Below are 26,129 nucleotides of genomic sequence, written 5' to 3' on the forward strand. Positions count from 1 at the left end.
GATAGTATGATGTGTGTATAGGTGCAGACTAGTGTACCCTGTGTGTAGGGGCTAGCTGGGGACTGTGCTATAGAAAGGAGCTCATAATAGGAGAATTGAATGTTTAGATTTGCTATAGACTCATTGTCTTTTTAGCTGACAACTCTCTCTCTCTCTCAACACTGCCATAGACGTGGACGCTCAGCCAAGCTGAGCATGCATGTGTTCTCAATGGGTTGGAGCCATTGTCAAGCTCCCACAAGGGCAAAAGGATTGAATGGTTTAAATTCGGCATGTCGGAATAGAGAAGGTTTGGACATGGGTCTTATTACACTTTGCATTGGGTCGTTCTACACATGAGTCAACTTTAACTGCTAATGGGCCCTCCCTCCAACACGAGGTTCATATAGTATGTATATCAACCCTTATATGTTATGTACTTGTCTATAGGGTATTTTTATTATGTTTATTACTAGCTCCTTTCTCATACAAAAAAGTCCCCAGCCCCGTCCAAACAAAATCCTGTTAAGAATCCCCTTTAATTCAGCCCCACTGCTTTAATTATAAAACCAAGTGTCCTTCTTTGCTTTTATTGCTTCTATGTATTGTGTCCTTGACCAGCGGCACTCCACGTGGCTTTCACTGCCAAGCATAGTTATCTTATCAGCAAAGGGAAAGACGGCCTGGACTATGGCTGTGACCTTATTACTGTGAATTGGTCACAAGGTGACAACACGGCATCAATATGATTGCTGAATCGGATGGCAGAGGACTTTGTACTTGTGGAGTCACTGGAGGATAGCGTCCTGCAGCGTCAATAGTTATCCCTGGATCCAAAGTCATCAAGGTTGTGCTGATATATAAAGATAAGAGTAGTGGTCTCCAGCTGCTGCCAAACTACAACTCCCAGCATCAGCTGGAGACGCACACATTAAAGAGGAATGTAACTGTAGCACTTTATATAGAACATATCAAATGCTTACAGCACCATACATACAGTGTGGTCGCGCCTGGTACTGCAGCTCTTCCCATTCTTGAGCCTATAGCAGCTCAGACCAGACTTATTGTAAGAAAGTTGTGGCTAATCCTAACTTTTTTTTTCAAATGGTCTACCTTGCCATTTTTTCACTTCTGGCAAATTGCTGCACTCACTTTAGGGTCACAACATTTGTATTTGCCTAGAATGATGATTAAGGTTTTTTTTGGTTTCTCGGCTCCTCCCTAAAGTTTATGAAATTAACTTAGGAATTAAAAACCGGTGCTACGGTGTAACCCTGAACCTGTCCTTACTGCCACAATCCACTGTCCACTAGTTTACAGTGTTCTGTGTAAAAAGAGCGCCCCCGGGGGATACAACTCTAATATGTTCCAAGACTACTTATCCAGATTTGCTCAGTTCTATATAAACGCTTGGCACGTTGTAAGGAAAACTATTCCCCGTCTTTGCTCAGATGACCTTTGTCACGAGTGACTTGTGTCGGCAGCGCTGTGCCAGATAAGCAGCTCCCCTCCTCCTCTTCTCGGCCCGTTCACTACTTAGTTAACAATGGCACTTTCACTTTCCCCACTTTTCACATTGCTGTCGTCTGGGGCTCAGCTGATCTTACAGAAGCCACGCAGGCAAGCGAAACGGACAAAGGATCCTGTCTGCAACACAGCAGCTGATGTTGCTTCACATGTTTGCAGAGCAAAGAGTTAATATATTTGTGATTAGAGAGCGATGAGTAATTTACCTGTGGGAAAAGCAATAGGATACATAGATTATCCTCTTGTACACCTGGAGAAGGAGCGGTGTACTGTTAGGTCAGTGATTTCTAGCTGCCCTAGGAACATGCTGGGAGTTGTAGTGGAAACTATTTTGCGGTCTGTCAACTTTAGTTCACTGCTAAAACTATAGTGTAAACCCTCTATGTAGAACAGTGGTGTCCAACCTGCCATCCTCCAGCCGTTGCAATACTACAATTCCCATCATGGCTGGATAGCCTGTCCAGACACAATGGCGATTAACAATTTGCAACAGCTGGAGGGCCTCAGGTTATACACCACTGATGTGGAAGTTGACCATATCCTGGACCAGGTTGGTGGTATTCAGCAAAGATTACAATACATTCTTCTTAGCTTTACCAGCAGCTCCTAGACCATGGGTCTCCAAACTGCGGCCCTCCAGCTGTTGCAAAACTACAACTCCCATCATGCCTGGACTGCTAAAGCTTTGCATTTTGGCTGCCCAGGCATGATTGGAAATGTAGTATTGCAACAGCTGGAGGGCCACAGTTTGGAGACCCATGTACGTTAAGCTGAATGCCCGTTCTTGCTGTTTTTGTTCCGTAGACTGATACACTTTCCATAGAATATAGTTTAAATATTCCTCCCTGTGTCATGACGCCTTCTCTGTGTTCCAGGACGAGCCCCATACAGATGCCCTATTACCCATGTGTCACCTGTATAGCAGAGTCCATCCATTACGCAATGCTCTGCAGATGAGACTGCGTATGTCCTGCCGCTCTGGTTCATTGGTAATAGGGAATCTGGGTGGGGCCTGGTGGTGACAGCTTCACATTCATCTTTTCTCAAACCAAAACTATGCCCAGACTCGCTTGTTTAAGCTGCTTTCGTAACTTTGTCAGTATTAAAAAACGGAAAAAAAATTGTTGTTATTAAAATGTATTAAATATTCTTTACAAAGTCTGTTTTTCGTCTTTTGCAATGGTGAATTTTCACTTTCACAATGTATGAGTTAAGGTAAAGTGCCTGCATGTCCCATCACCTCCCTCTGACTCGACTTTTGAATATATTGGACTATTATCTGTAAAACCCGCTGGGGGCCTCCTGACATGCTCCTAAATAATCAGCCCTAAAGCTGCCTGGAAAACACTGATACAGTCAGAGGCATCTCCCTACTACGTATAAACAACGGACATTATTTTGAGTATCAAACAACGGACGTTGTTTTAAGTGAAAAATTGCATTGAAATCTGTGGACAAAGGCCTGGAAATAAATATGAACGTTATTTTGATGGCCGTAGCCAACCAACGGCTGCTGTTCAATAAGCTGCGTGAAACAATGGCCCTTGTTTGCATTGATTCCAGTGCGAATCATTGCATTATGAAATAAATGGCCATTGTTTTAATTAAAAACAACAGACGATCTTTCAATAAAGAATATGGGGTGTGAACATAGCCATAGGCTGTATCCATGTTTTCCATGACTTCCTAAGGCTGCTAATCTGTACTGAAAACATGTAGGCACAAATGAATTTGGTGAGAAATGTGTAAAACCAGACATTCTTAGGGAAATGCCAACCTATTCTACCACAAAATTAGCTCTACGTGTTTCACATGTTCTGCGCCTTTTTTTTTTTTTTTCTTTTTTAATCATTTTAAACCTAATTTCCGTATTGACTACAGGTTCACGTCAGGTCTCTGGGAGTCTCTTTGAAATCTGATCTTGTGGCTGTATAAGCCATTTAGAATCAAGAACACTGCTTTTCTCTCTCACTAGAAGGTGTTGCTCTGACAGGCCTGCAGAACAGACATGTAAGGAACTGATTATATCACTACATTAATAATGATTATCTGCCAGAACATCTCAGTCCTGCCCGTATGTGTCGGCGTCAGCCCCGGGCACGGCCCTCTGCTTATATATCCACCATTATGAGTACAGAACATAGGACAAAGGGTTTCTGTTACATCAGATGACAGGAAGCACAACCATAGTCACATTGTAGAGTTACAGAATTTACCGGTTACTTGGTCACCCATGGCTTTGGTTATCGGGACGTGATGGGAGTTGTAGTTTTGCAACGTCTGGGCGGCCACAGGTTGTTGACCTTTGGTCTAAAAGTAGAAAATGAACAATAAAGCTTTTGATGTATAGGTCACATGACATTCACATATCTGCTGCCCCAGTAACAATAAACACCTATACAATAAAGATAGCTTAATGTACAACCCTAAAAACAGCACCTCCTGCAGTAAATCCGCATACGACTATGACAGCCCAGGATGTCAGATGCTATTAAAAGATCACAAGAACAGCGACTCTGGATCTGCCGCCATGTCATAATAGTAATCGAACATCAATCAGACATTGCTGAACCAGTGTACTGATGGCCAGGAACCATATCCAAAGAACTTGTGTGTCTGGGGGGGGGGGGGGGTTGGTCAAAAGTCTCAGGTTACCCTTTTATTTTATAAACAAAAAGGAAAATGGCATCCGAATACCCCAGCAAGTAAATGGGTGAGGGGCCATATCTTTTAGGCTATGTGCGGAACATGGCCCCCATAGTGGGTGAAGATCAGGTCTTTCCAATGAGAAGGTGGTTGTGTAACATATCAGAGAAGACCAGAATTATCTAAGAAAACAATTGCCACAATCAGATTTGCTTTATATCTTGTTTAAATGTTATCAACACGGAAAGTTGCTTAGTGTTTTGGGGTGCATATACAGTATAGATAAAATCAGACATTACAGGAAAACACATTTAAATGAGTAGTTCACTAAATGTTTTCTTCTTTCAAATCAACTGGTGCCAGAGATTTGTAATTTACTTCTATTAAAAAAATCTTAAATCTCAAATCCTATCAGCTGCTGTATGTCCTGCAGGAAGTGGTATTCTTTCCAGTCTAAGGAGCAGGATAAGTTTTCTATAGGGGCTTGCTGCTGCTCTGGACCACTCCTGACATGGACAGAGGTGGCAGCAGAGAGCACTGTGTCAGAGAGGAAAGAATACTCCACTTCCTGCTGGACATACAGCAGCTGATAAGTACTTGAAGACTAAAGATTTCTTAGTAAGAAGTAAATTACAAATCTTTGGTACTTTCTGCCACCAGTTGTCAAAGTCAAAGATGACAATCGAGGGTCCTGCTTGCAAGAGCTTACAATCTATAAGAGTGCAAGTTTACTAAATTGAACGGAGCAGTGTTGCAGAGATTTGTACTAGCAATAGCCAAGGTGGCACTGTATAGAGCATGGGTCTCCAAACTGCGGCCCTCCAGCTGTGGCCAAACTACATCTCCCATCATGCCTGGAAAGCTAAAGCTTTGGATTTGGCTGTCCAGGCATGATGGGAAATGTAGTTTTGCAACAGCTGGAGGGCCGCAATTTGGAGACCCATGGTATAGGGTAACAAAACGTAGTCATACGAGGTCCATCCATGCCACAATGCTGTGTGATCAGTCGCCTACCTGTGGGGGCTCTACAGCAGTGGGTAGAAGTCGCTCCCAGGCCCTGATGCCCAAGGGGCCCCAACACCCAATAGTATTATAATGGCATGTGGAGGTTTTTACAGATTTTGCATGGGACCTGGAAGTTTTAGGTTAATAATGGAAGTCAAGACACTGCTATAGATACCTCATAGAAAGGACCCAGACAGTGACTGGTAGACCCCAGTGACTAATAATGGGGTCTGTTATGGATCTTTTAAGGTGCAAATGTGAATAAGGCTCAAAACTGACAGAAAAAAAAAAAATCAGCTTTATTGCCATAGCAACCAGAGCTAAGCTTTCATTTTTATATACTGCTTCGGGAAAATGAAAGCTGCACTGTGATTGGTTGCCATGAGTAACAAGGCCAGTTCTGATAATTAAGGCTCGGTGTGATTCAGTGTGTTCAGTGCCCACAGCTTCTATGGCTGACATGTTGTATATCACATTAGAGGGTCCACACATCCATTGGTGTCTGTGGAGAACCCAACAGCCTAGCTAAGAGATAAAGAAGTGGGGCACAACCAACCAGATCCTGGCGGCATCTTCTAGACCCCCACCAGTGCTATCTTATATCTCACTTACATGTCGTCCTATGGGGAAATGTCAGCACTCCACATGTGGTAAAGAGGCAATTGAACATGTAAAATGTTCCCTGAATGTACAACATGCAAAACAAGAATCCACAATATTAAGTTCAGTCTGAGTGTTGGCTATAAATGTGTGCAGGAGGCCATTGTGTGTCCAGAGCCGCCTAGAAAGTAACACAGATTGTGGTGGTTCTCTTATTACACTGCAGGAGATAGGGAAACCTGCTGGAGACAATCATCCAAATATGCTCAGAAAAAGTGTTCTTTTAGGGTACAAACACACACACACCGTATACGCAGCGTATTTACTGCTGCGATACGCAGCAGATTAGATCTAGATAACTGAACACAGCATCAAATCTGCACCATCAAATCTGCTGCGTATACGGTGTGTGTGTTTGTACCCTTAGGGTGCCTTCACACGTACCAGATTTGCAGCGGATTTGATGCTGTGTTCAGTTATTTAAATGAAATCTGCTGCAGAAAATCAGCTGCAGATCCTGTAGGTGTGAACGCACCATTAGGGTATAAACCCACACACCGTATATGCAGCGTATTTACTACTGCGATATGCAGCAAATACGCAGCTCCCCTGTCTCACTTGGCTCCCCTTTATCCTAATATACAGGATAGCTCCACATCTCATTCATCTCATATAAACCCACACACCGTATATGCAGCGTATCTACTACTGCTGTACGCAGCAAATACGCAGCAGATTAGATCTAAATAACTGAACACAGCATCAAATCTTCACCATGACATCTGCTGCGTATTTGCTGCGGATACGGTGTGTGGGTTTGTACCCTAATGGGGGTCGTCTCAAAATGAAAGTATAGAAAATGCTAGTAAAGTGTCCAATGGAGCCAGTTAAAGGGGCTATCCAGTGCTACAAAAACATGGTCACTTTCCTCCTACTGTTGTCTCCAGTTTGGGTGGTGTTTTGAAACTTAGTTCCATTGAAGTAAATGGAGCTTAATTGCAAACTGCACCTGAACTGGAGACAACAGTAGGTGGAAAAGTGGCCATGTTTTTGTAGCGCTGGATAACCACTTTAAGTGTGTATAGCGCACAATACACAGATGATGGGGAAAAGAGCCAAAAATTATGTCTTCTATAACATCAAGTTACTACGCCCTCTCATTCCTTGTCCCCAGTATTGTTCCACATCTGATTCATTCTCCCGAGCGTGGCTCCCCTTCTCCTATTTGGTCCTTAGCCTGTCTCACTTGGCTCCCCTTTATCCTAATCTACAGGATAGCTCCCCATCTCATTCCTAATCCACAGCATGGCTCTCCATCTTTATCCTACACTACAGGATAGCTCCCCATCTCATTCCTAATCCACAGCATGGCTCCCATCTCATTCCTAATCCACAGCATGGCTCCCCATCTCATTCCTAATCCACAGCATGGCTCCCCATCTCATTCCTAATCCACAACATGGCTCCCCATCTCATTCCTAATCCACAGCATGGCTCCCCATCTCATTCCTAATCCACAGCATGGCTCCCCATCTCATTCCTAATCCACAGCATGGCTCCCCATCTCATTCCTAATCCACAGCATGGCTCCCCATCTCATTCCTAATCCACAGCATGGCTCCCCATCTCATTCCTAATCCACAGCATGGCTCCCCATCTCATTCCTAATCCACAGCATGGCTCTCCATCTTTATCCTAATCTACAAGATGGCTCCCCTTCTCATTCATAGCCCACAGCATGGCTCCCATCTCATTCATAATCCAGAGCATGGCTCCCATCTCATTCATAATCCACAGCATGGCTCCCATCTCATTCCTAATTCACAGCATGGCTCCCCATCTCATTCCTAATTCACAGCATGGCTCCCCATCTCTTTCATAGCCCACAGCATGGCTCCCCATCTCTTTCATAGCCCACAGCATGGCTCTCCATCTTTTTCCTAATCCACAGCATGGCTCTCCATCTTTTTCCTAATCCACAGCATGGCTCCCATCTCATTCCTAATCCACAGCATGGCTCTCCATCTTTTTCCTAATCCACAGCATGGCTCTCCATCTTTTTCCTAATCCACAGCATAGCTCCTTATCTCAGTCGGGGGTTCTAGCATGGCTTCCTGATTCATTCCTGCTCCCTAGTATGATTTCCTATCTCATTCTTATCACCAGCATGGCTTCTTTACTCATTCTTGACCCCCTGTATGTTTCCTAATTTAATCTCTAGCTTTAAGCATGACTCTCCCTCTTATTCTTGTCTCCCCTTCTCTTTTCTGGTTCCCGGCATGGTTCCTTTACCTATTCCTATTTCTCCAGCATGGTTTCCCCCCCCCTTTTCTTAAGGTGCAGCATGACTAGGACTACTCCCTTCCCATCTCTGAAAGCTTTCCTTCTCCCCTGATGTCTTTAGAAGTCCCCTCATCCTTTCTCACCCCAGGTCTGTGATGTAACACTGTGCGGATATGCACCCAGATAATCTAAAGCATAGATGCATCCAATGTCTGGTCTTATCAAAAGGTAAAAAAAAACAAAAAAAACTGGCGTTTGGTTGGAGAAGAGGATGGCCCTCTTATAGAGAGGCAGCTTCCATTGACTATAATAAAGGGAATATTGTGCACAGAAAAATATGGTTTAGATGGGAGGGGGTCTTCTCAAAGGGACGGTCTTCTTTGGAGGTTTTGCTGGATGTAGATTTTTAAACCATTTCTATTACTTTAATGCATGTAAAATAAGCAATTTTGCAAACAGTCTTCACTCACAATAATCTTCCGTTTTATGTATATAGTCCCTATGCAGACCTATGTGGGTGTTGTTATCGCTGGAGGTACCATGTGACCTATATCTACTATTAGAGTATTGTATACTATAATATCCTATTACATCTGTGTAATAAATGTATCATTGTCACATATTCCAGTCATGTTGTTACCAGGAATATCTGGTAATCTTCTCGAAGGACACGATGGAACAAAACATCAATGACGTCTAAATGGAGATGAATTCTATTCTGTTCATAATAGAAGTTACGATGCTGCCCCAGATACCTCATAGGAAGGACCCAGACAATGACTGGCAGACTCCAGTTACTTATAATGGGGTCTGTCAGGGTTCTTTTGAGGCGCAAATGTAAATAAAATCAGCCCTGTTGCCTACAGCAACCAGAGCTCAGCTTATTTTTTTTTTTAATGCTGATCTGGAAAAATTAAAGCTGTGATTGGTTGCCATGGGTAACATGGCCAGTTCTGATATCTAAGGCCTAGTGTGGTTCTATGGCTGACAAGTTATATCATGTCACATTAGGGGGTTCAGAGACCCATTGATGTCTAGAGAACCCAACAACCTAGCTAAAAGATAAAGTAGTGGGGTACGGCCCTCAGGCCTGTTTGTCCATCATCTCCCAGACCCCCACCAGTGCTATCTTATATCTCGGTTACATGTCGTCCTATAGGGAAATGTCAGCACTCCACATGTGGTAAAGAGGCAAATGAACATGTAAAATCTTCCCTGAATGTACAACATGCAAAACAAGAATCCACAATATTAAGTTCAGTCAGAGTGTCGGCCATAGATGTTTGCAGGAGGCCACTGTGTGTCCAGAGCCGCCTAGAAAGTAACACAGACTTTGCAGGTTCTCTTATTACATTACAGGAGACGGTGAAGCCTCCTGGAGACAACCATCTAAAAAACTAGTCTATAATGGGGGCCATCTGAAAGAAGAAAATATAGAGAAGTTCAGTCTACTCTCCCTCTAATGCAGGGACAGGGAGCCTTTCTCTTGTCGAAGGCCTTGGGCATTTATAAAATCATTCGAGAGTCAAACACAACACAGCCGTCGCACTCAATGTTATACTGTGTGCAGCATTGGTGGAGCAGTTGGCAGCACCTGGGGCAAGGCACAGTTTTGTGTACCTAATGCCTCTATTATTGTAGTTATACCCCAAAGATCCCAGCATGGCCACCCATTTCATACATAGTCTACAGTAGGGGTGGGGAACCTTTTCTATGTCGAGGGCCGGTCGGGCATTAATAAAAATATTCGCGGGCCGCATACTGTGCGCGGCAGTTAGTAGCGTGGGTTAGCAGCACCTGGGGCAAGGCAAAGTATTGTTCCCCTAATGCCCCTGCTATTATAGTTAACCCTCTTTGATGCCCCTTGTACCTGATGTGAATCCTTAGTGATGCCCTGTAACCAGAGTTAACCTCCAGTGTGCCCCTGGTAGCTGTAGTTAAGTGTCTGCCCCAAATAAAAAAATAAACATCCCACTTACCTTTCCTCCGCTCCCACGCTCTCCAGGTCCTCTTCTCTCCCCTCTATTCTGTGCCCGTCTTCTCCTGCGAAATGACGTCATCGCGCATGGCCCGCAGGAGAAGAAAGACGCGCTCTAGTGGGGAAGGAGCCGGCACTCACAGCATCCTCCTGGCAGCTGTCACAGACACAGGAGGATGTGGTGGATGCCGGCTCCTTCCCCTTCAGAGCGCCGCACGTCACAGGGGAGGCCCGGGCCGCATCCAGAGGTGTCAGGGGCCGTATGCGGCCCGCGGGCCGGAGGTTCCCCACCCCTGGTCTACAGCATGACTCAATATTTTATTCCTAATCCACAGCATGGCTTCCTAACTCATTCCTAATCCACAGCGTGTCTCCCCATCTTTTTCCTACTCCGCAGCATGGCTCCCCATCTCAGTTGAGATTCTAGCGTGGCTCAGTATCTCATTCCTGGTCTCAGGTATGGTTTCCATCTCATTTATGGTTTCTAACATGATTCTTTCTTTCATTCTTGGCCCAAAGTATGGCTCCCCTTCTCTTTCCCAGTACAATGCCTTTACTTATTCTTATCTTCCAGTATGGCTTCCCATCTCATCCTTGACCCTAAGGGCCCTATTACATGGGACGATTATCGTGCGAAAAATCGTTATATCGTTCGAGTTTAAACGATAGTCATTTTGTTTAATTGCAGGCAACGATCAGAAAATGGTTCGTATGTCGTTGATTTAGATCTGAGTCTAAATTTATCGTTAAAGGGGAACTCCAGGTAGAGGTTAAAAAAATGAAACTTCTGCAGAAGCATAAAGCATTACTTATCTATTCCATTTTTGAAACTACCAAAAATCCATTTGTTTTGGGGGGTTTTGTTCTGTTTTGTGTTTCTGCACTTCCTGGTTTATCAGTTGTACTCAGTACTACAGGTTCCAGAATGCAATGCTTTCCCTCAGCTGTTCATTACAGTCCTCCACCCCATTCCCCGCCCAATGCGGTTTCAGAACATCCAGGCTATGTTCACACATTGCAGTTTCATTGTGTTACTGAATTATTTGCAATAATTTATGATTTCATTATGATCCCACCCACACAGCACGCTATATTCTCTACCTGTAACACCACACAGCACGCTGTATTCTCTACCTGTAACACCACACAGCACGCTGTATTCTCTACCTGTAACACCACACAGCACACTGTATTCTCTACCTGTAACGATGATATTGGAATAAAGTAAAGAACTTTTTGAATTTTTCTTTTCTTTTCATTTCCACGCACATATTATGATTAAGCATCTGTTATCTTTGAAGTTGAGCCCCACAATAAGGCTCTGATCCTCTCTGCCGTTTAGCATCATTTACCTGTGTTACTGCCTCATTTTTGTGAATACGCTGCAGTACTGCAATGACACTCCAACATGTGTGAACACAGTCCTAATTTCACTGCACACTTCTGCACAATTAGAGAAATCAGTGCAACACCTGCTTCTGGCCAGTCAGAGATAGTGAATCACTCAGGGGATTGGAGGATCCAGCCGTGCCTCCTGGGACATCACGCCCTGTCCCCTGTCTGCATCATCAGCCTGATCTCAGCAAACACACAATGTGAGACAGAGGCATGGAAGATTTGTCTCCTAAGGGGGATAGCAGAAGGAGCAGGAGACAATATGGATTTGCACAGGGGCCATTTTTTTTTTCACTTCCTGGATTTCTATCAGCTACCAGTGTGGCAGAACCATACAGATATGGGAATACATTGTATAGACACATATATTTAAAGGGGTTGGCCACTTTATAGTAAAATTGCTCAGTGTACAGTATTAGTAAGTGTACTCACTGTATATACTGACAGCAGCTCCCTGTATACCTCATAGAGCTAATATCAGACTCCCCTCCTCCAGGCTGTGCTGCCCTGATCTGTGGTGTTTTGGTCCATAAGATGGCCAACATGGAGGAGCATGTGACCATGCCCCGCCCCCCAGTGTCCACCACTGAGCCTGTATATATCTAGGAAGAACAAAGGGGACAGGGCATGGTCACATGCTCCTCCATGTCGGCCATTTTATGGACAGAAACAACACAGAGCAGGGCAGCCCAGCCTGGTGAAGGGGAGTCTGATATTAGCTCTATGAGGTACACAGGGAGCTGCTGTCAGTATTTACAGTGAGTACACTTACTAATACTTTGTTCTGACCTATTTTACTATAAAGTGGCCAACCCCTTTAACTTTTAAAGTACTTTTAATAGAAAAGAAGTTTTTCCTATCTGGAGTTCCCCTTTAATCGTTCGCTGTAATTCCACATTCTCTCGCTCAAGTTCCGCATGGTTTCCCCCCTATTTTCAGCCCCTCTCATGGCTCCTCTCAGCAGTGAAGCATGACCAGCACTGCTTCCTCTTGTTAAGCTTCCTTCTCTAGGGGGCACATGGACAATGTGCTAAGAAATGGAGTTTGGAGCTCCCAGCGTCGTCATTCGTAATGATGCCAGGAGTTCCAAAACAGTAAATCTTTGTGCTACTGTACTGACACAACTGTGCGCTGTATCAGAGCCAACATTTAAACTGTGTATGGACCATAATCAGGGAACATGAACATCCCCAAACTCCTTCTGGTAGTGGACAGTTCCTCCTTGTGCTCTTAGGTCCTGTGATGTGGCACAATACAGTCCCTATGCAGGCCTATATAGGTGTTATTGCTGGAAGCGCCATGTGACCCATATCCTCTGTTGTTTCAGTATTATATTCTATAATATCCTATTACATCTGTATAATATGTATCTTTGTCACGTATTCCAGTCATATTGTTACCAGGAAAATACAAGACGTTGAAATGAATATTCTCGAAGGACAAGATGGAACAAAACATCAATGACGTCTGAACGGAGATGAATTCTATTCTGTTCCATCTACTGTAACCTTGTATATGGAGCCAGATGTCGTGGGGGCCATGTGTGTGTATTTATATATATATATATATATATATATATATATATATATATATATATATATATATATAAAAATGTATTATCTCCAGTTCTAGCAAATAAGTAAATAAAGGGACATGCTGGGAGTTGTAGTTTGGCAACATCTCTGGTGGTTTTATGGAAATGACCCACTTGTTGCACTTCACTGCAGGTGAACAGCTCAGAGCTTCTTTAATAGCACATATCATGTGACATTGGAGGGTGGGGCATGTAGAGTGGTGTATATAGTTAAACTGTCACTCTACCCGCAGTTTGAGGCTTTTTTTTTTTCCTCTCTTTCGCTAATGGAGCATGGAGATGAATGTAACTGGGATGAAGACTCATTAACTCTAACACTTTCCTCTGCCTTGGGCTACAGCCAGGAAATCTCAGTGATTGAGGATGCTTTTACACGCGTACTGTTTTGGTGCAAATTTTGAAGCCAAAATTTAGAATCTATAAAAAAAAAAAAAAAAAAAAAAGCCAAATTCCTGTACAATCCCTGTACTCTGTCTATTCCTAGTCTGTCTTAAACAAATACATACATTATATGCAGCTCTGTGATAAGTGCATAATTTAAAGGGAGTTATCCTGGATTAGAAAAAGGACCGCTACTTTCTTGCAAACACAGCACCACCTCTGTCCTCAGGTTGTGTGTGGTATTACAATTCAGCTCTGTTCGCTGCAATGGAACGGAGCTGCAAAACCCCACAACTAAACTGAGGACAGGAGAGGTGCTGTACTAGACTGGAGTGGTAACTACAACTCTCAGCAGACTAGGTTCACTAAACACCTTGTTCCATTCACTTTAAGCTGCCAGATCCATTGGATTCAGGGGACAGCTTATTATTCTACAGCTAAGTCTGCACATAAACTATTGCTTTAAATCTTATATGTGACCTCAGATCTCCAGGCAGGCAATGCATTGTGGGTATGATGAATAGCCAGTCCTGCATTGTGCTGCTTCATGCCTAATGCTTCAGATACGTTACATGATTGATGAGTTCATTGTATAAACTAGTAACCAGAAAGAGAGAAACCTGCAGAGATCTGTGATTACACCAGAGGCCTGGAGATAGAGAGTTATGTGTCAGCTGACCATTGTAAAGTGGAAACAATCAACAATAGAGACCATATATCTGCAGGGTACAAGATCCTGCAAGTTACCGGAATACAACACCGATTAATGTTTAGGGAACCATACAGAATCATTGTGTCCTTTACAAGTCGCCTTATAGTACAGGATAAGTAATGTATGTACACAGTGACTGCACCAGCAGAATAGTGAATGCAGCTCTGGAGTATAATACAGGATGGAACTCAGGATCAGTATAGGATAAGTAATGTATGTACACAGTGACTCGACAGTGAAGCTCTGAGGTATAAAACACCTCAAAGCTCATTTAATTCCTTACTTTCTGCAGACCAGACAATGTAAAAGGATGGAGACAGTTTTAAATACACAAGTAAATTCCACAACTGTGTTTATGTACAGAGAGGAGATGAGGAATGTGGAGCTGCCGGTTGCTACTTAAAAAAAAAGATAAAAACAGAAAGTAAGGTACAGCAATCATCCATGTGACACTCCCCGTTGCGGTGTCTACGTGAGTGTCGAGCAAGGACCGGATGGCAGCTGCAGGCACATAATCCTCCAGTAGTTGATGGTCCATGCTCCTCAGCACTATCCTGCACCGAGGGACAGACGAAGGCGCTCATACATCATCTGATCCTATAAAAAGAGAAAGATCGGGGAATTAAACAATGGGGAATTTAGGTGTGTGTAGAGTTCCCCAATCTAAGGCGCCCAATCAGATGTGGTGAAATCGCTGGTAGAAGAACAGTACCTTAAAGTGACTCTGTACCCACAATCTGACCTCCAAAACCACTTGTACCTTTGGATAGCTGCTTTTAATCCAAGATCTGTCCTGGGGTCCGTTCGGCAGGTGATGCAGTTATTGTCATAAAATACAACTTTTAAACTGGCAGCCCCGTACCCTTTGGCCGGGGCTTAGATTGTGTATGCATAAGGCTGGCACATCCTCTCTGCCCCCCCCTCCTCCTCATTAGGAATGCTTCAGGCAGATTGCCTACTATTCCTCAGCTGTGTGAGCCCGGCACATGGGCTGGATCGTTAAGGCAGCTGTGTGGTTTTCGGTGCAGAGGACCTGGCCAAAGGGCACAGGGCTGCCAGTTTAAAAGTTGTATTTTATGACAATAACTGCATCACCTGCCGAACGGACCCCAGGACAGATCTTTGATTAAAAGCAGCTATCCGAAGGTACAAGCGGTTTGGGGGGCTCAGATTGTGGGTACAGAGTTGCTTTAAAGGAAACCTGACACCAAGACAATGCCCTCTAATCTATCACCATCATGTTATAGAGCAGGAAGAACTGAGCAGATTGATATATATCTTTGTGGGGAAAGAATTTGTATAACTTGTAACATGTTGATTTAAAACCCTGATCATTTTGTGTTAAGGAGTCCAGTGGGCGGTGTCACTCAATGGACTGGACTTTTTAGCAAGTTATTCTGAATCTTTTCCAATAAAGGTATATGTCAATCTGTTCAGCTCCTCCTGCTCTATAACATGATGCTTAAAGCTGCGATAGGATTTTCATGATGACGGGTTCACTTTAAAGCGACTCTGTACCCACAATCTGACCCCTCCAAACCGCTTGTACCTTTGGATAGCTGCTTTTAATCCAAGATCTGTCCTGCGGTCCGTTTGGCAGGTGATGCAGTTATTGTCCTATAAAACAACTTTTAAACTGGCAGCCCCGTGCCCTACGGAAGTGGCCTAGATTGTGTATGCATTAGGCTGGCACAACCTCTCTGTCCCTCCTCATCATTAGGAATGCTTTAGGCAGATTGCCTACTATTCGTCAGCTGTGTCAGTTCGGCACATGGGCTGGATCGTTAAGACACCTGTGCAAATGTTCAGCATGGAGAAAATGTTCCAGTGGCATTCGTAATGATGAAGAGGGTGGGAGGAGGGACGGAGGGGTGGTGCAAAGTTAGGGCACAGATATTCTAAGCCATGCCCGTAGGGCACGGGCTGCAAGTTTAAAAGTTGTTTTTTAGCACAATAACTGCATCACCCGCCGAACGGACCCCAGGACAGATCTTGGCTTAGAAGCAGCTATCCGAAGGTACAAGTGGTTTGGGGGGTGGGGGGTCAGATTGTGGGTAAAGAGTCGCTTTAAGAACAGTTATAATTCTGATTGGGAACTAGTCACCACTAGGGGGAGCTTTGGAGCATTTTGCATTCTGATTTATTTCAGGATACTTATGTTTTGTAAAAACCTTTCCCATGTTATACAGTTTGCTGGTACCCTGGGTGCAGAGCAGGACTCCAGTCAGTGGTGCTGGGCACGGTTGGAGATCTAACAAGGACTTCCTCTTTATCTGCTCTTAGAAGGTGGTACAAGTAGATGAGGATTGTGTCTCAGACTCTCACTAAAAGTTTATAAGCAAGAGCTTCAATTTCTAGGATTATATCCCACATGCGGGATACATTGTATAGGAACAGACTGCGGTCTACATTGTATAGGAACAGCGGTACTATGTATAGAACTCTGTTCATATAGCTGTACTGTCCAGAGCCCAATCCATAGCTGTACTGCTGCTGCCATCATGGTGCCTGTATTCCAGCACTGAGCCCGTGACCTTCCTCCTCTGTAAAATTGTCACATGAGTGAGAACATTCCTTTTCCCTCCCGACTTCAAGAAGAATTCACATTCTCCAATGCCAAGATCTCCTACTGCAGTCATCCATGCCTTATTCTTCATGATCAGAGGACTATAAAGCATGGATGACTGCAGTAGGAGATCTCGGCATTTGAGAATGTGAATTCTTCTTGAAGTCGGGAAGGAAAAGGAATGTTCTCACTCATGTGACAATTTTACAGAGGAGGAAGGTCACGGGCTCAGTGCTGGAATATAGGCACCAGCATTGCAGCTATATGAACAGAGGTCTATATACAGTACAGCTATATGAACAGAGGTCTATATACAGTACAGCTATATAATCAGAGCTCTATATACAGTACAGCTATATAATCAGAGCTCTGTATACAGTACAGTTATATGAACAGAGGTCTATATACAGTACAGCTAAATAATCAGAGCTCTGTATACAGTACAGCTATATGAACAGAGGTCTATATACAGTACAGCTATATAATCAGAGCCCTGTATACAGTACAGCTAAATAATCAGAGCTCTGTATACAGTACAGCTATATGAAGAGCTCTATATAGAGTACAGCTATATAATCAGAGCTCTGTATACAGTACAGCTATATGAACAGAGGTCTATATACAGTACAGCTATATAATCAGAGCTCTGTATACAGTACAGTTATATAATCAGAGGTCTATATACAGTACAGCTATATGAACATAGGTCTATATACAGTACAGCTATATAAATCAGAGCCCTGTATACAGTACAGCTATATAATCAAAGCCCTGTATACAGTACAGCTATATAATCAAAGCCCTGTATACAGTACAGTTATATAATCAGAGCTCTGTATACAGTACAGCTATATAAATCAGAGCTCTGTATACAGTACAGCTATATGAACAGAGGTCTATATACAGTACAACTATATAATCAGAGCTCTGTATACAGTACAGCTATATGAAGAGCTCTATATACAGTACAGCTATATAATCAGAACCCTGTATACAGTACAGTTATATAATCAGAGCTCTGTATACAGTACAGCTATATGAACAGAGGTCTATATACAGTACAGCTATATGAACAGAGGTCTATATACAGTACAGCTATATGAACAGAGGTCTATATACAGTACAGCTATATAATCAGAGCTCTGTATACAGTACAGCTATATAATCAGAGCCATGTATACAGTACAGCTATATAATCAAAGCCCTGTATACAGTACAGCTATATAATCAGAGCCATATACAGTACAGCTATATAATAGAGCCCTGTATACAGTACAGTTATATGAACAGAGGTCTATATACAGTACAGCTATATAATCAGAACTCTGTATACAGTACAGCTATATAACCAGAGCACTGTATACAGTACAACTATATAATCAGAGCTCTGTATACAGTACAGCTATATAATCAGCTCTGTATACAGTACAGCTATATAATCAGAGCTCTGTATACAGTACAGTTATATGAACAGAGCTCAGTATACAGTACAGTTATATAATCAGAGCTCTGTATACAGTACAGCTATATGAACAGAGGTCTATATACAGTACAGCTATATAATCAGAGCTCTGTATACAGTACAGCTATATAATCAGAGCTCTGTATACAGTACAGTTATATGAACAGAGCTCAGTATACAGTACAGCTATATGAACAGAGGTCTATATACAGTACAGCTATATAATCAGAGCTCTGTATACAGTACAACTATATAATCAGAGCTCTGTATACAGTACAGCTATATAATCAGCTCTGTATACAGTACAGCTATATAATCAGAGCTCTGTATACAGTACAGTTATATGAACAGAGCTCAGTATACAGTACAGTTATATAATCAGAGCTCTGTATACAGTACAGCTATATGAACAGAGGTCTATATACAGTACAGCTATATGAAGAGCTCTATATACAGTACAGCTATATAATCAGAACTCTGTATACAGTACAGCTATATAATCAGAGCCCTGTATACAGTACAGTTATATAATCAGAGCTCTGTATACAGTACAGCTATATGAACAGAGGTCTATATACAGTACAGCTATATGAACAGAGGTCTATATACAGTACAGCTATATGAACAGAGGTCTATATACAGTACAGCTATATAATCAGAGCTCTGTATACAGTACAGCTATATGAAGAGCTCTATATACAGTACAGCTATATAATCAGAACTCTGTATACAGTACAGTTATATAATCAGAACTCTGTATACAGTACAGTTATATGAACAGAGCTCTGTATACAGTACAGCTATATAATCAGAGCTCTGTATACAGTACAGTTATATAATCAGAGCTCTGTATACAGTACAGCTATATGAACAGAGGTCTATATACAGTACAGCTATATAATCAGAGCTCTGTATACAGTACAGCTATATAATCAGAGCTCTGTATACAGTACAGTTATATGAACAGAGCTCTGTATACAGTACAGCTATATAATCAGAGCTCTGTATACAGTACAGCTATATAATCAGAGCTTTATATACAGTACAGTTATATGAACAGAGGTCTATATACAGTACAGCTATATAATCAGAGCCTGTATACAGTACAGCTATATAATCAGCTATATATACAGTACAGCTATATAATCAGAGCTATATATACACAGTACAGTTATATGAACAGCTGTCTATATACAGTACAGCTATATAAATCAGAGCTCTGTATACAGTACAGTTATACGAACAGAGGTCTATATACAGTACAGCTATATAAATCAGAGGCCTATATACAGTACAGCTATATAATCAGAGCTCTATACACAGAACAGCTGTTCCTAAACAATGTAGACCTCACAGTCTTATGTGGGATATAATCCTAGAAATGAAAACTCTGGCTTATAAACTTTAGTGAGAGTCAATCCTGATCTACACGTACCACCTTCTAAGAACAGATAGAGGCCCAAGTCCTTGTTAGATCTCCAACCCTGCCCAGCACCACTGACTTGAGTCCTGCTCTGCACCCAGGGTTACCAGTGTTATATCTACATGTCCAGACTGGACGTGACATGTCTCACAGCACCCAGAACCACACTAAGCAAACTTTATACCATGGCTTACTGAGCACTGATCTGGCCCGCCCCCTCCATTGATAGTTATTAGAAGGGGCGAGGGGGCTAGCCCCACCGCCAGTGCTTTTAACAGCTTACTGGGCAGAGGATTTCAGAATAAACAGCACAGAAACGGTGACGAGGATGAAGGTGACAGACACACCTCCATCCTCAGCACCCTGTGCCCACTAGGGAGCTATCTGCAGGTTAGATCGGTCTAACCTGATGATAGGGATACTTCAGGCAAAGCTGACATATTGGAGTTTAATACTGCACGTATGCTGTAATTCTGGTCAAATTTGTTTAAAAAAATCGAATTAAATTACTAAATTTATTATGTGTTTCGGACACTTTAGAACCTTGTGTGACAAAGGGGTGCAACTTATCAGGAAAGGGGTGTGGCCTTGAGGCAAAATAGTGCGGATGAAGTACGACTCTCACCGTCTTGGAGACTGAGGGTTTCACCTTCTTGAAGGCCGTATCGAAGTGTCTCTTGTACACGAGGATGTCTCCTAAGAAGGCAACACAAGACAAAGGCAGTGTTACATGACAAGAACTGGATACGGCAAGAACATGATAAATTATTCACGACTATTTCATCCTAATTACTTATACAGAGCCTGAAATATCACCTAAGTTATACTCCAGAGCAGAAATCACAAATCTGCTCTTAGTCCCTATTGGAAACAGTCAGAAATATTGTAAAGTTTAGAAACATCTTGGCTATGGGACACGATTAGTCCGATCAGCTTTCTGCCATATAGTGCACACAACCTGCTGATAGATGGATAGATATAGATATATCTTAACTCACCTCTAGTGACAGTAGGATTGGCCTGTAACACTTCACTCCTCAGGGCACTTATTGATGCCTCCCGGACCAGAGCAGACAGATCGGCCCCCCTGTGCAAAGCAGAACATATATATAATTATACAGTCTGTGTCACCCCTCCCCCATCCATCCCCAGCATAACGTTCCTATAGCCCCGGACATAGTTGTCATTTGTCACACAGTTGTAATAGTTGTGCAAGATGGTTGCGGAGAGATACAGATCTGCAAGCAGCACACATCAACGGGGAGTCTCACACTAAATATATGTGATATCAGGGATCAGATAGGAACGGACACTCCCTGAGCCCTCCCAAAGATCTGCCATGACATACATTAAACATAATAACATGAGGTCACACGTAATAAACTATTGCCCAAGAGCGTACGGTTTATCTTATAGAACATCTAGTCAGCCAGGGAGAAGAAACCTATGAAGCTGGGGAGCTGGGGAGGACTGTAAGGCTTAAAGGATATGTTAATGGGGCGCTCAGGCCTGCTGAAAATCCATTGGCAATTGCCCACATGTAATTGGGGATGTGCAGCCGATGACTGACAAGAAATTGTTCATTGGGCCTGGGTAAACGACAGATGTGAAGGTTCCGTAACTGATGTGAAGGCTCTATAAATGACAGTGAACAGACATTGGGCCGTCTAATAGGACCCCTACTCTGATTCATCTGCATGTTACCATGATGATCTGGCACGGGAGCTGTAAACACAAAATGGCAGCAAATGTGTATCCAAGACTATCGGTTACAAACTGGCACATTTTACAGGGGGTTTTCCCAGCAATCTGACCAGACGCTCTTCTAGGAGTTCATTTACTTACGTGAAACAATCACATTTCTCATCATGGGCTATGGCTTCCAGATCAACATCTGGACCCAGGGGTGGCCGAGAACCATTCTGTCATTAAAAAATAAAAAAATTAAATAAAAAAAAATCTAGATCATGACATCAACTAGAAGTGTATCTTTTTTTTTTTTTTTAAATATGATGTAGAGCCTTAATGAAACAATATGGCAGGGGGTAATGTTTGCTTGTATACAGTGCCCAAATACGTGCCCACATAGACTCATGGTCAAATGTGGTAAATCACAGACGCAGGCTCATACAGATATAATCACTATATATGGGTCACTGCCTCGTAAAAGTTCAACACACTCCTCTCCTGCTGCTGTCTTCTTTCCAATTGGATACACTGTATAAACACTCCATACCAGTAAATCTTGTTGATAAATGTGACATAGTTACCTTTGTAACTGTCCTCAGGATGGCGAGTCGATCACTTGGAGGTGGGAGCCCCACATAGAGGGTTTTGTCGAGTCGCCCAGGTCGCAGGATGGCCGGATCAAGAATATCTGGAGAGAAGAATTAAAATTTATGTTGCAGATGCAGCAAAAGTCACATCCAGAACAAAAGGACGACACCTAAGTTATTATACGCCGTATACTCTGAACAGGGTTAAAGGGATTCCCTACAAGGTTCCCCCTCATCTCCAGGTAGTGCAAAAGATACAGAACAGTGTGATATAAATGAATAAACATGAGGCTAGCAGCAGGAGAGAAGTGTTCTGACCTGGAGGAGGAAAGTGACCTATCTATATACACTCACCTGATCATGTCTGCAAGGATAGGTGGTACATACACATACGTGTATGTGTGGTGATTTGGACGGGAAGGAGTCTAACCAATGAGAATGATGGCAGCAGGAGAGGGAGGTGTTGATCTTGTATAAAGGTAGTGACTTATATTCTTACAGATGTAATCGCATATGGATACGACTGTATGAGTTTGGGGTCATAACGTGGTTTAATATGAACAATAGCACCGATGAGGACAAGCAGTAGGGGAGTGTGATGACTATGTGGAAGGCAGTGACTCTGTATAAACCAGATATACTCATATGTATATAAGTATAAAACAATGGCTGATAATGAAACAATGAAGCCTATAGGAACTATGCCAGCAGCAGTAGAGGAGAGTGCTGACCATGTGGGAGGCAGAGAGTTATATAAACCTATGATTATATCTGTAACTATAACACTCTATGGGGGACTGGGGCGATGTCATGCCGTGGCTAATGATAAACCAATGGAGCTGACAGGAAATGACAGCAGCAGAAGAGTATAGTGTGACTGTAGCAGTATAGTATGCTGGCACTGTAGGAGGCAGTGACCTGTATAAACTTCTGTAAGAAGACACCTCCGTGTCATTCTCTAGCTGATATTGGCTCAATGGAACATATCTGAAGGCGGTAGTAGAGGAGTGGGCTGACAATGCTGGAGGCAGTGACCTGTCCACTCACAGGGTACATTTTCTATGAGTAGCTTACTATACTTTTCAATACCAGTCCGATGGAGGCCATAGAGTCACTCATTTTAGGTAAAAAGAGTCCTATAGATGCATTTGGTGTATCCGCCATACGCAAGGATCATACGAGATGTGGTCAGATGTGGTCTTATCTATATTTACTTTCCACACGTTCTTCATGTTCTAAGACGCAATACACCCACGGTTATAGATAGGAGTGCTGTCCCTTTAAGTCCATTGATCAAGAACAAGTCTATTCAGATGGAAGTCATGGTGAACAAGCTCATACCCATAGGTGAAGCTTTTCTATCAATGACCCTTCTGTAGCTGAGTAAACATCGGCAGCTACTGGAATCCGGCCTTATCTTATCTGCGCTCCCAGTCATTCACACAGAGGTTATGTGTTCCTCCAACCTCTTCTGCCACTTATGCCCCTATTACACAGGTCGTTTAGAGGAGCAAACGAGCGCTCTCAGCGCTCGTTTGCTCCTCGTTCCCCGCTCGCTGCCGCCGCTATTCAACGCGGCTGCAGCGAGCGGGTGAGTGCGGGAGGGGGCTGCCCGGGGGATCGCTGATCGTCCGGGCAGCCCATAGGATATAGCAGCGTCTGCTGCCGATGCTCCTATTCAAGGGAGCGACGGCAGCAGAACGCTGCTATATCAGTCGCTTGTTTTTCAACATGTTGAAAAACAAGCGACTGCAACGATCAGCCGACATGAACGATGTCGGCTGATCGTTGCACTCTATTCCACCGGACGATTATCGTCCGTAGTGGCTGATATCGGCCGAATACGAACGATAATCGTTCCGTGGAATAGGGCCTTTACAATGGGGAGGTGTGCTGGAGGTTACCAGCTGATGAACATAGGAAAGACCTGTGACTCCACGACAACTCTGCTTGTTGTCAGTGAATGGAAAAACTTTACTTCCCCCTTTCTTAAGTTATGTTTGTGGCTTGGACCGACTTTCACATTGGGATTCTAAGAAAGATTTTCAATAACTGTCATGAAGAGATATTGCAAATTATGGGGAACTGAACGACAACAACTAATAATACTTTACTATGGACTATCTGGGCTTATAAAAACATCACCACTTTTTTCCAGATACAACACCTCTCTTTTCCTCTGATAATGTAACTGAATTGTAATATGACACACATCCTGGGGACAGGGGTGGCACTGTTCTTGCAAGAAAGTAGCTGTGCTTTTTCAAATTCTGGATAATCCTATTAGATAGGGGATTATGAAGCTCACCTGGGCGGTTAGTGGCGGCCATGATGAAAACCTGCCGTCTAGACTCCAGGCCGTCCATCTCTGTCAGCAGCTGGTTGACAACCCGGACACTGGCCCCAGACTGCAGGAAAAGAGAGAGGAATATAATGAATTACGATATATGATAAAGAACATAATCTGCTGCTGGGGATCGTAGTGCTCACTGTCATGGGGCCCAAGACTTACTGATGTGTGTAGCCCATGGTGCCCAGATCCTACAGAAGAGCTGCTGTAAAGGAAACTGCTGAAAAACACAGGACATAGCAGTTTGCTGTTTATAAGGCCCTGCAGACCGGTCAGAGCCCATGTGACCCCTGTCCACCCCAAAAAGTGTCTATGGCAGGGGTAGGAAACCTTGGCTCTCCAGCTGTTACAAAACTACAACTCCCATCATGCAAGGACAGCCAATGCTTCAGCTTTGGCTGTCCATACATGATGAGGGTTGTAGTTTTGCAACAGCTGGAGAGCCAAGCCTCCCTACCTCTGGTCTATGGGGCCCAGGTCAGCACATAATATTATGTATTATGGCTGATCGGTGTATAACCCATTTTGTGTGACCTCCTTATATCACAGCTGCTTCTAAAATGCTCAGGGGGAAGTTATTTGTCACCCGAGGGGTAACACATAACTGTGACAACTGATTACACCCAGGGATTGTTTGTAGTGTGTAAACATGGAGCACATAAGTCTGTACAGGAGGAGCTGTGTACACAAAACGGTAGCAAATTAAAGAAAACAGAGTGTAAATTTTTGTTGCCCTATAATTTACCATTGGCAGTGACTGGCATTGCCCTTTAAGATGATACGCATCACTGAATACAGGCAGCTCCAGGAATGCTACAATGAATGTATTGTACTCTATGGCTCCGGACCAGTGGCATTATGTCACCATGAGGTCGGGTATCAGTACACACAGCCTACCTAATCCTCTGTACACAGCATTTTCATAAGCAGCTCAGTGTCTGCCATCCCCAGCTGCATGGAAATGGATTTATTTCCATAGAATGCCCGGTACACTGACCTCCTCTGAGTAATGGGGCTGGAGCCATGCCACACGAGATGTTTGACCTCAAGTAAAACACTACAGGGTGTTTCATCTGAACAGATGTGATGCAACGTGTACCTTTGCTCCACAGAGGCTAATGGAAAACCTACAAGACTAGCTGGCAGCAGTTCTGTGTATGGACCAAGCGCTAACTGCAAGGAAATCTCCCCGTATATACACACTTCAGCCCCCCAATGAGAATGCATGGCATCTGTAGATGCTGAGCTCTTGCCATTTCCCAGGATAGGACTACTTTTTAGAAAAACAGCGCCACCCCTGTCCTCAGGTTTTATGTGGTATTACAATTGCAAACCCACACCCGGACTGATGATAGGAGAGCTGCCGTTTCTGGAAGAAAGTAGCCATGCTTTTCTCAGCTTAGATAACCCCTTAGAAGCAGGACACAGCATCAGGGTGTAGTAACAATTCTGCACAAACTGCTCTTGGCCTTTATGCAAAAATCTGTTTGCATAGTTGGCAGAGTAGTTACAAATCTTTTACCGCAATAGAGACAAGTCACTAAAACCATGAGGGACGACAAGCACAAACGAAGGAAATCGGATTGAAAATCTCGTGTTTTGTGTATACAGCTTCTACACAGGCCTATGTGTCTCCACAGCTGCAGACAACAGATAAACCCCTGTGTAGTCTGATTCTGCTGTCATACACGTCTCTATTTTCCTCTTCTTGTTAACATTCACTGGGCAGGGGCCACTTTACCCTTTAAGGACTGAGACAATTTTCGTTTTTGTTTTTTCCTCCCTGTGTTTAAAAGGCCATAGCACTTGCACTTTTCCACCTAGAAACCCACATGAGCCTTTATTTTTTGCGTCACTAATTGTACTTTGCAATGACAGGCTGAATTTTTGTATAAAGTACACTGCGAAACCAGGAAAAAATTCAAAGTGTGGTGAAATTGGAAAAAACAAAC

The 26,129-nt window shown here is 43.2% G+C and overlaps 1 protein-coding gene across 1 annotated transcript in view; it reads right to left on the reverse strand.

Annotated features, from left to right (window-relative positions):
* Positions 1-14,435: 14,435 nt before the first annotated feature.
* The window catches only part of LOC138774782 (nuclear valosin-containing protein-like), a 32,377-nt gene continuing 20,683 nt past the window's right edge, over positions 14,436-26,129 (reverse strand). The window contains exons 18-23 of the mRNA XM_069955696.1: positions 24,136-24,235; positions 21,822-21,928; positions 21,397-21,473; positions 20,550-20,638; positions 20,177-20,247; positions 14,436-14,697 (exon numbers count right to left, since the gene is read on the reverse strand). Coding sequence (XP_069811797.1) covers positions 14,650-14,697; positions 20,177-20,247; positions 20,550-20,638; positions 21,397-21,473; positions 21,822-21,928; positions 24,136-24,235 — 492 coding nt within the window. The 3' untranslated portion in view covers positions 14,436-14,649. The remainder of the gene's footprint in view (positions 14,698-20,176; positions 20,248-20,549; positions 20,639-21,396; positions 21,474-21,821; positions 21,929-24,135; positions 24,236-26,129) is intronic.

The sequence above is a fragment of the Dendropsophus ebraccatus genome, unplaced genomic scaffold, assembly GCF_027789765.1.
Source record: "Dendropsophus ebraccatus isolate aDenEbr1 unplaced genomic scaffold, aDenEbr1.pat pat_scaffold_1096_ctg1, whole genome shotgun sequence".
NCBI lineage: Eukaryota > Metazoa > Chordata > Amphibia > Anura > Hylidae > Dendropsophus > Dendropsophus ebraccatus.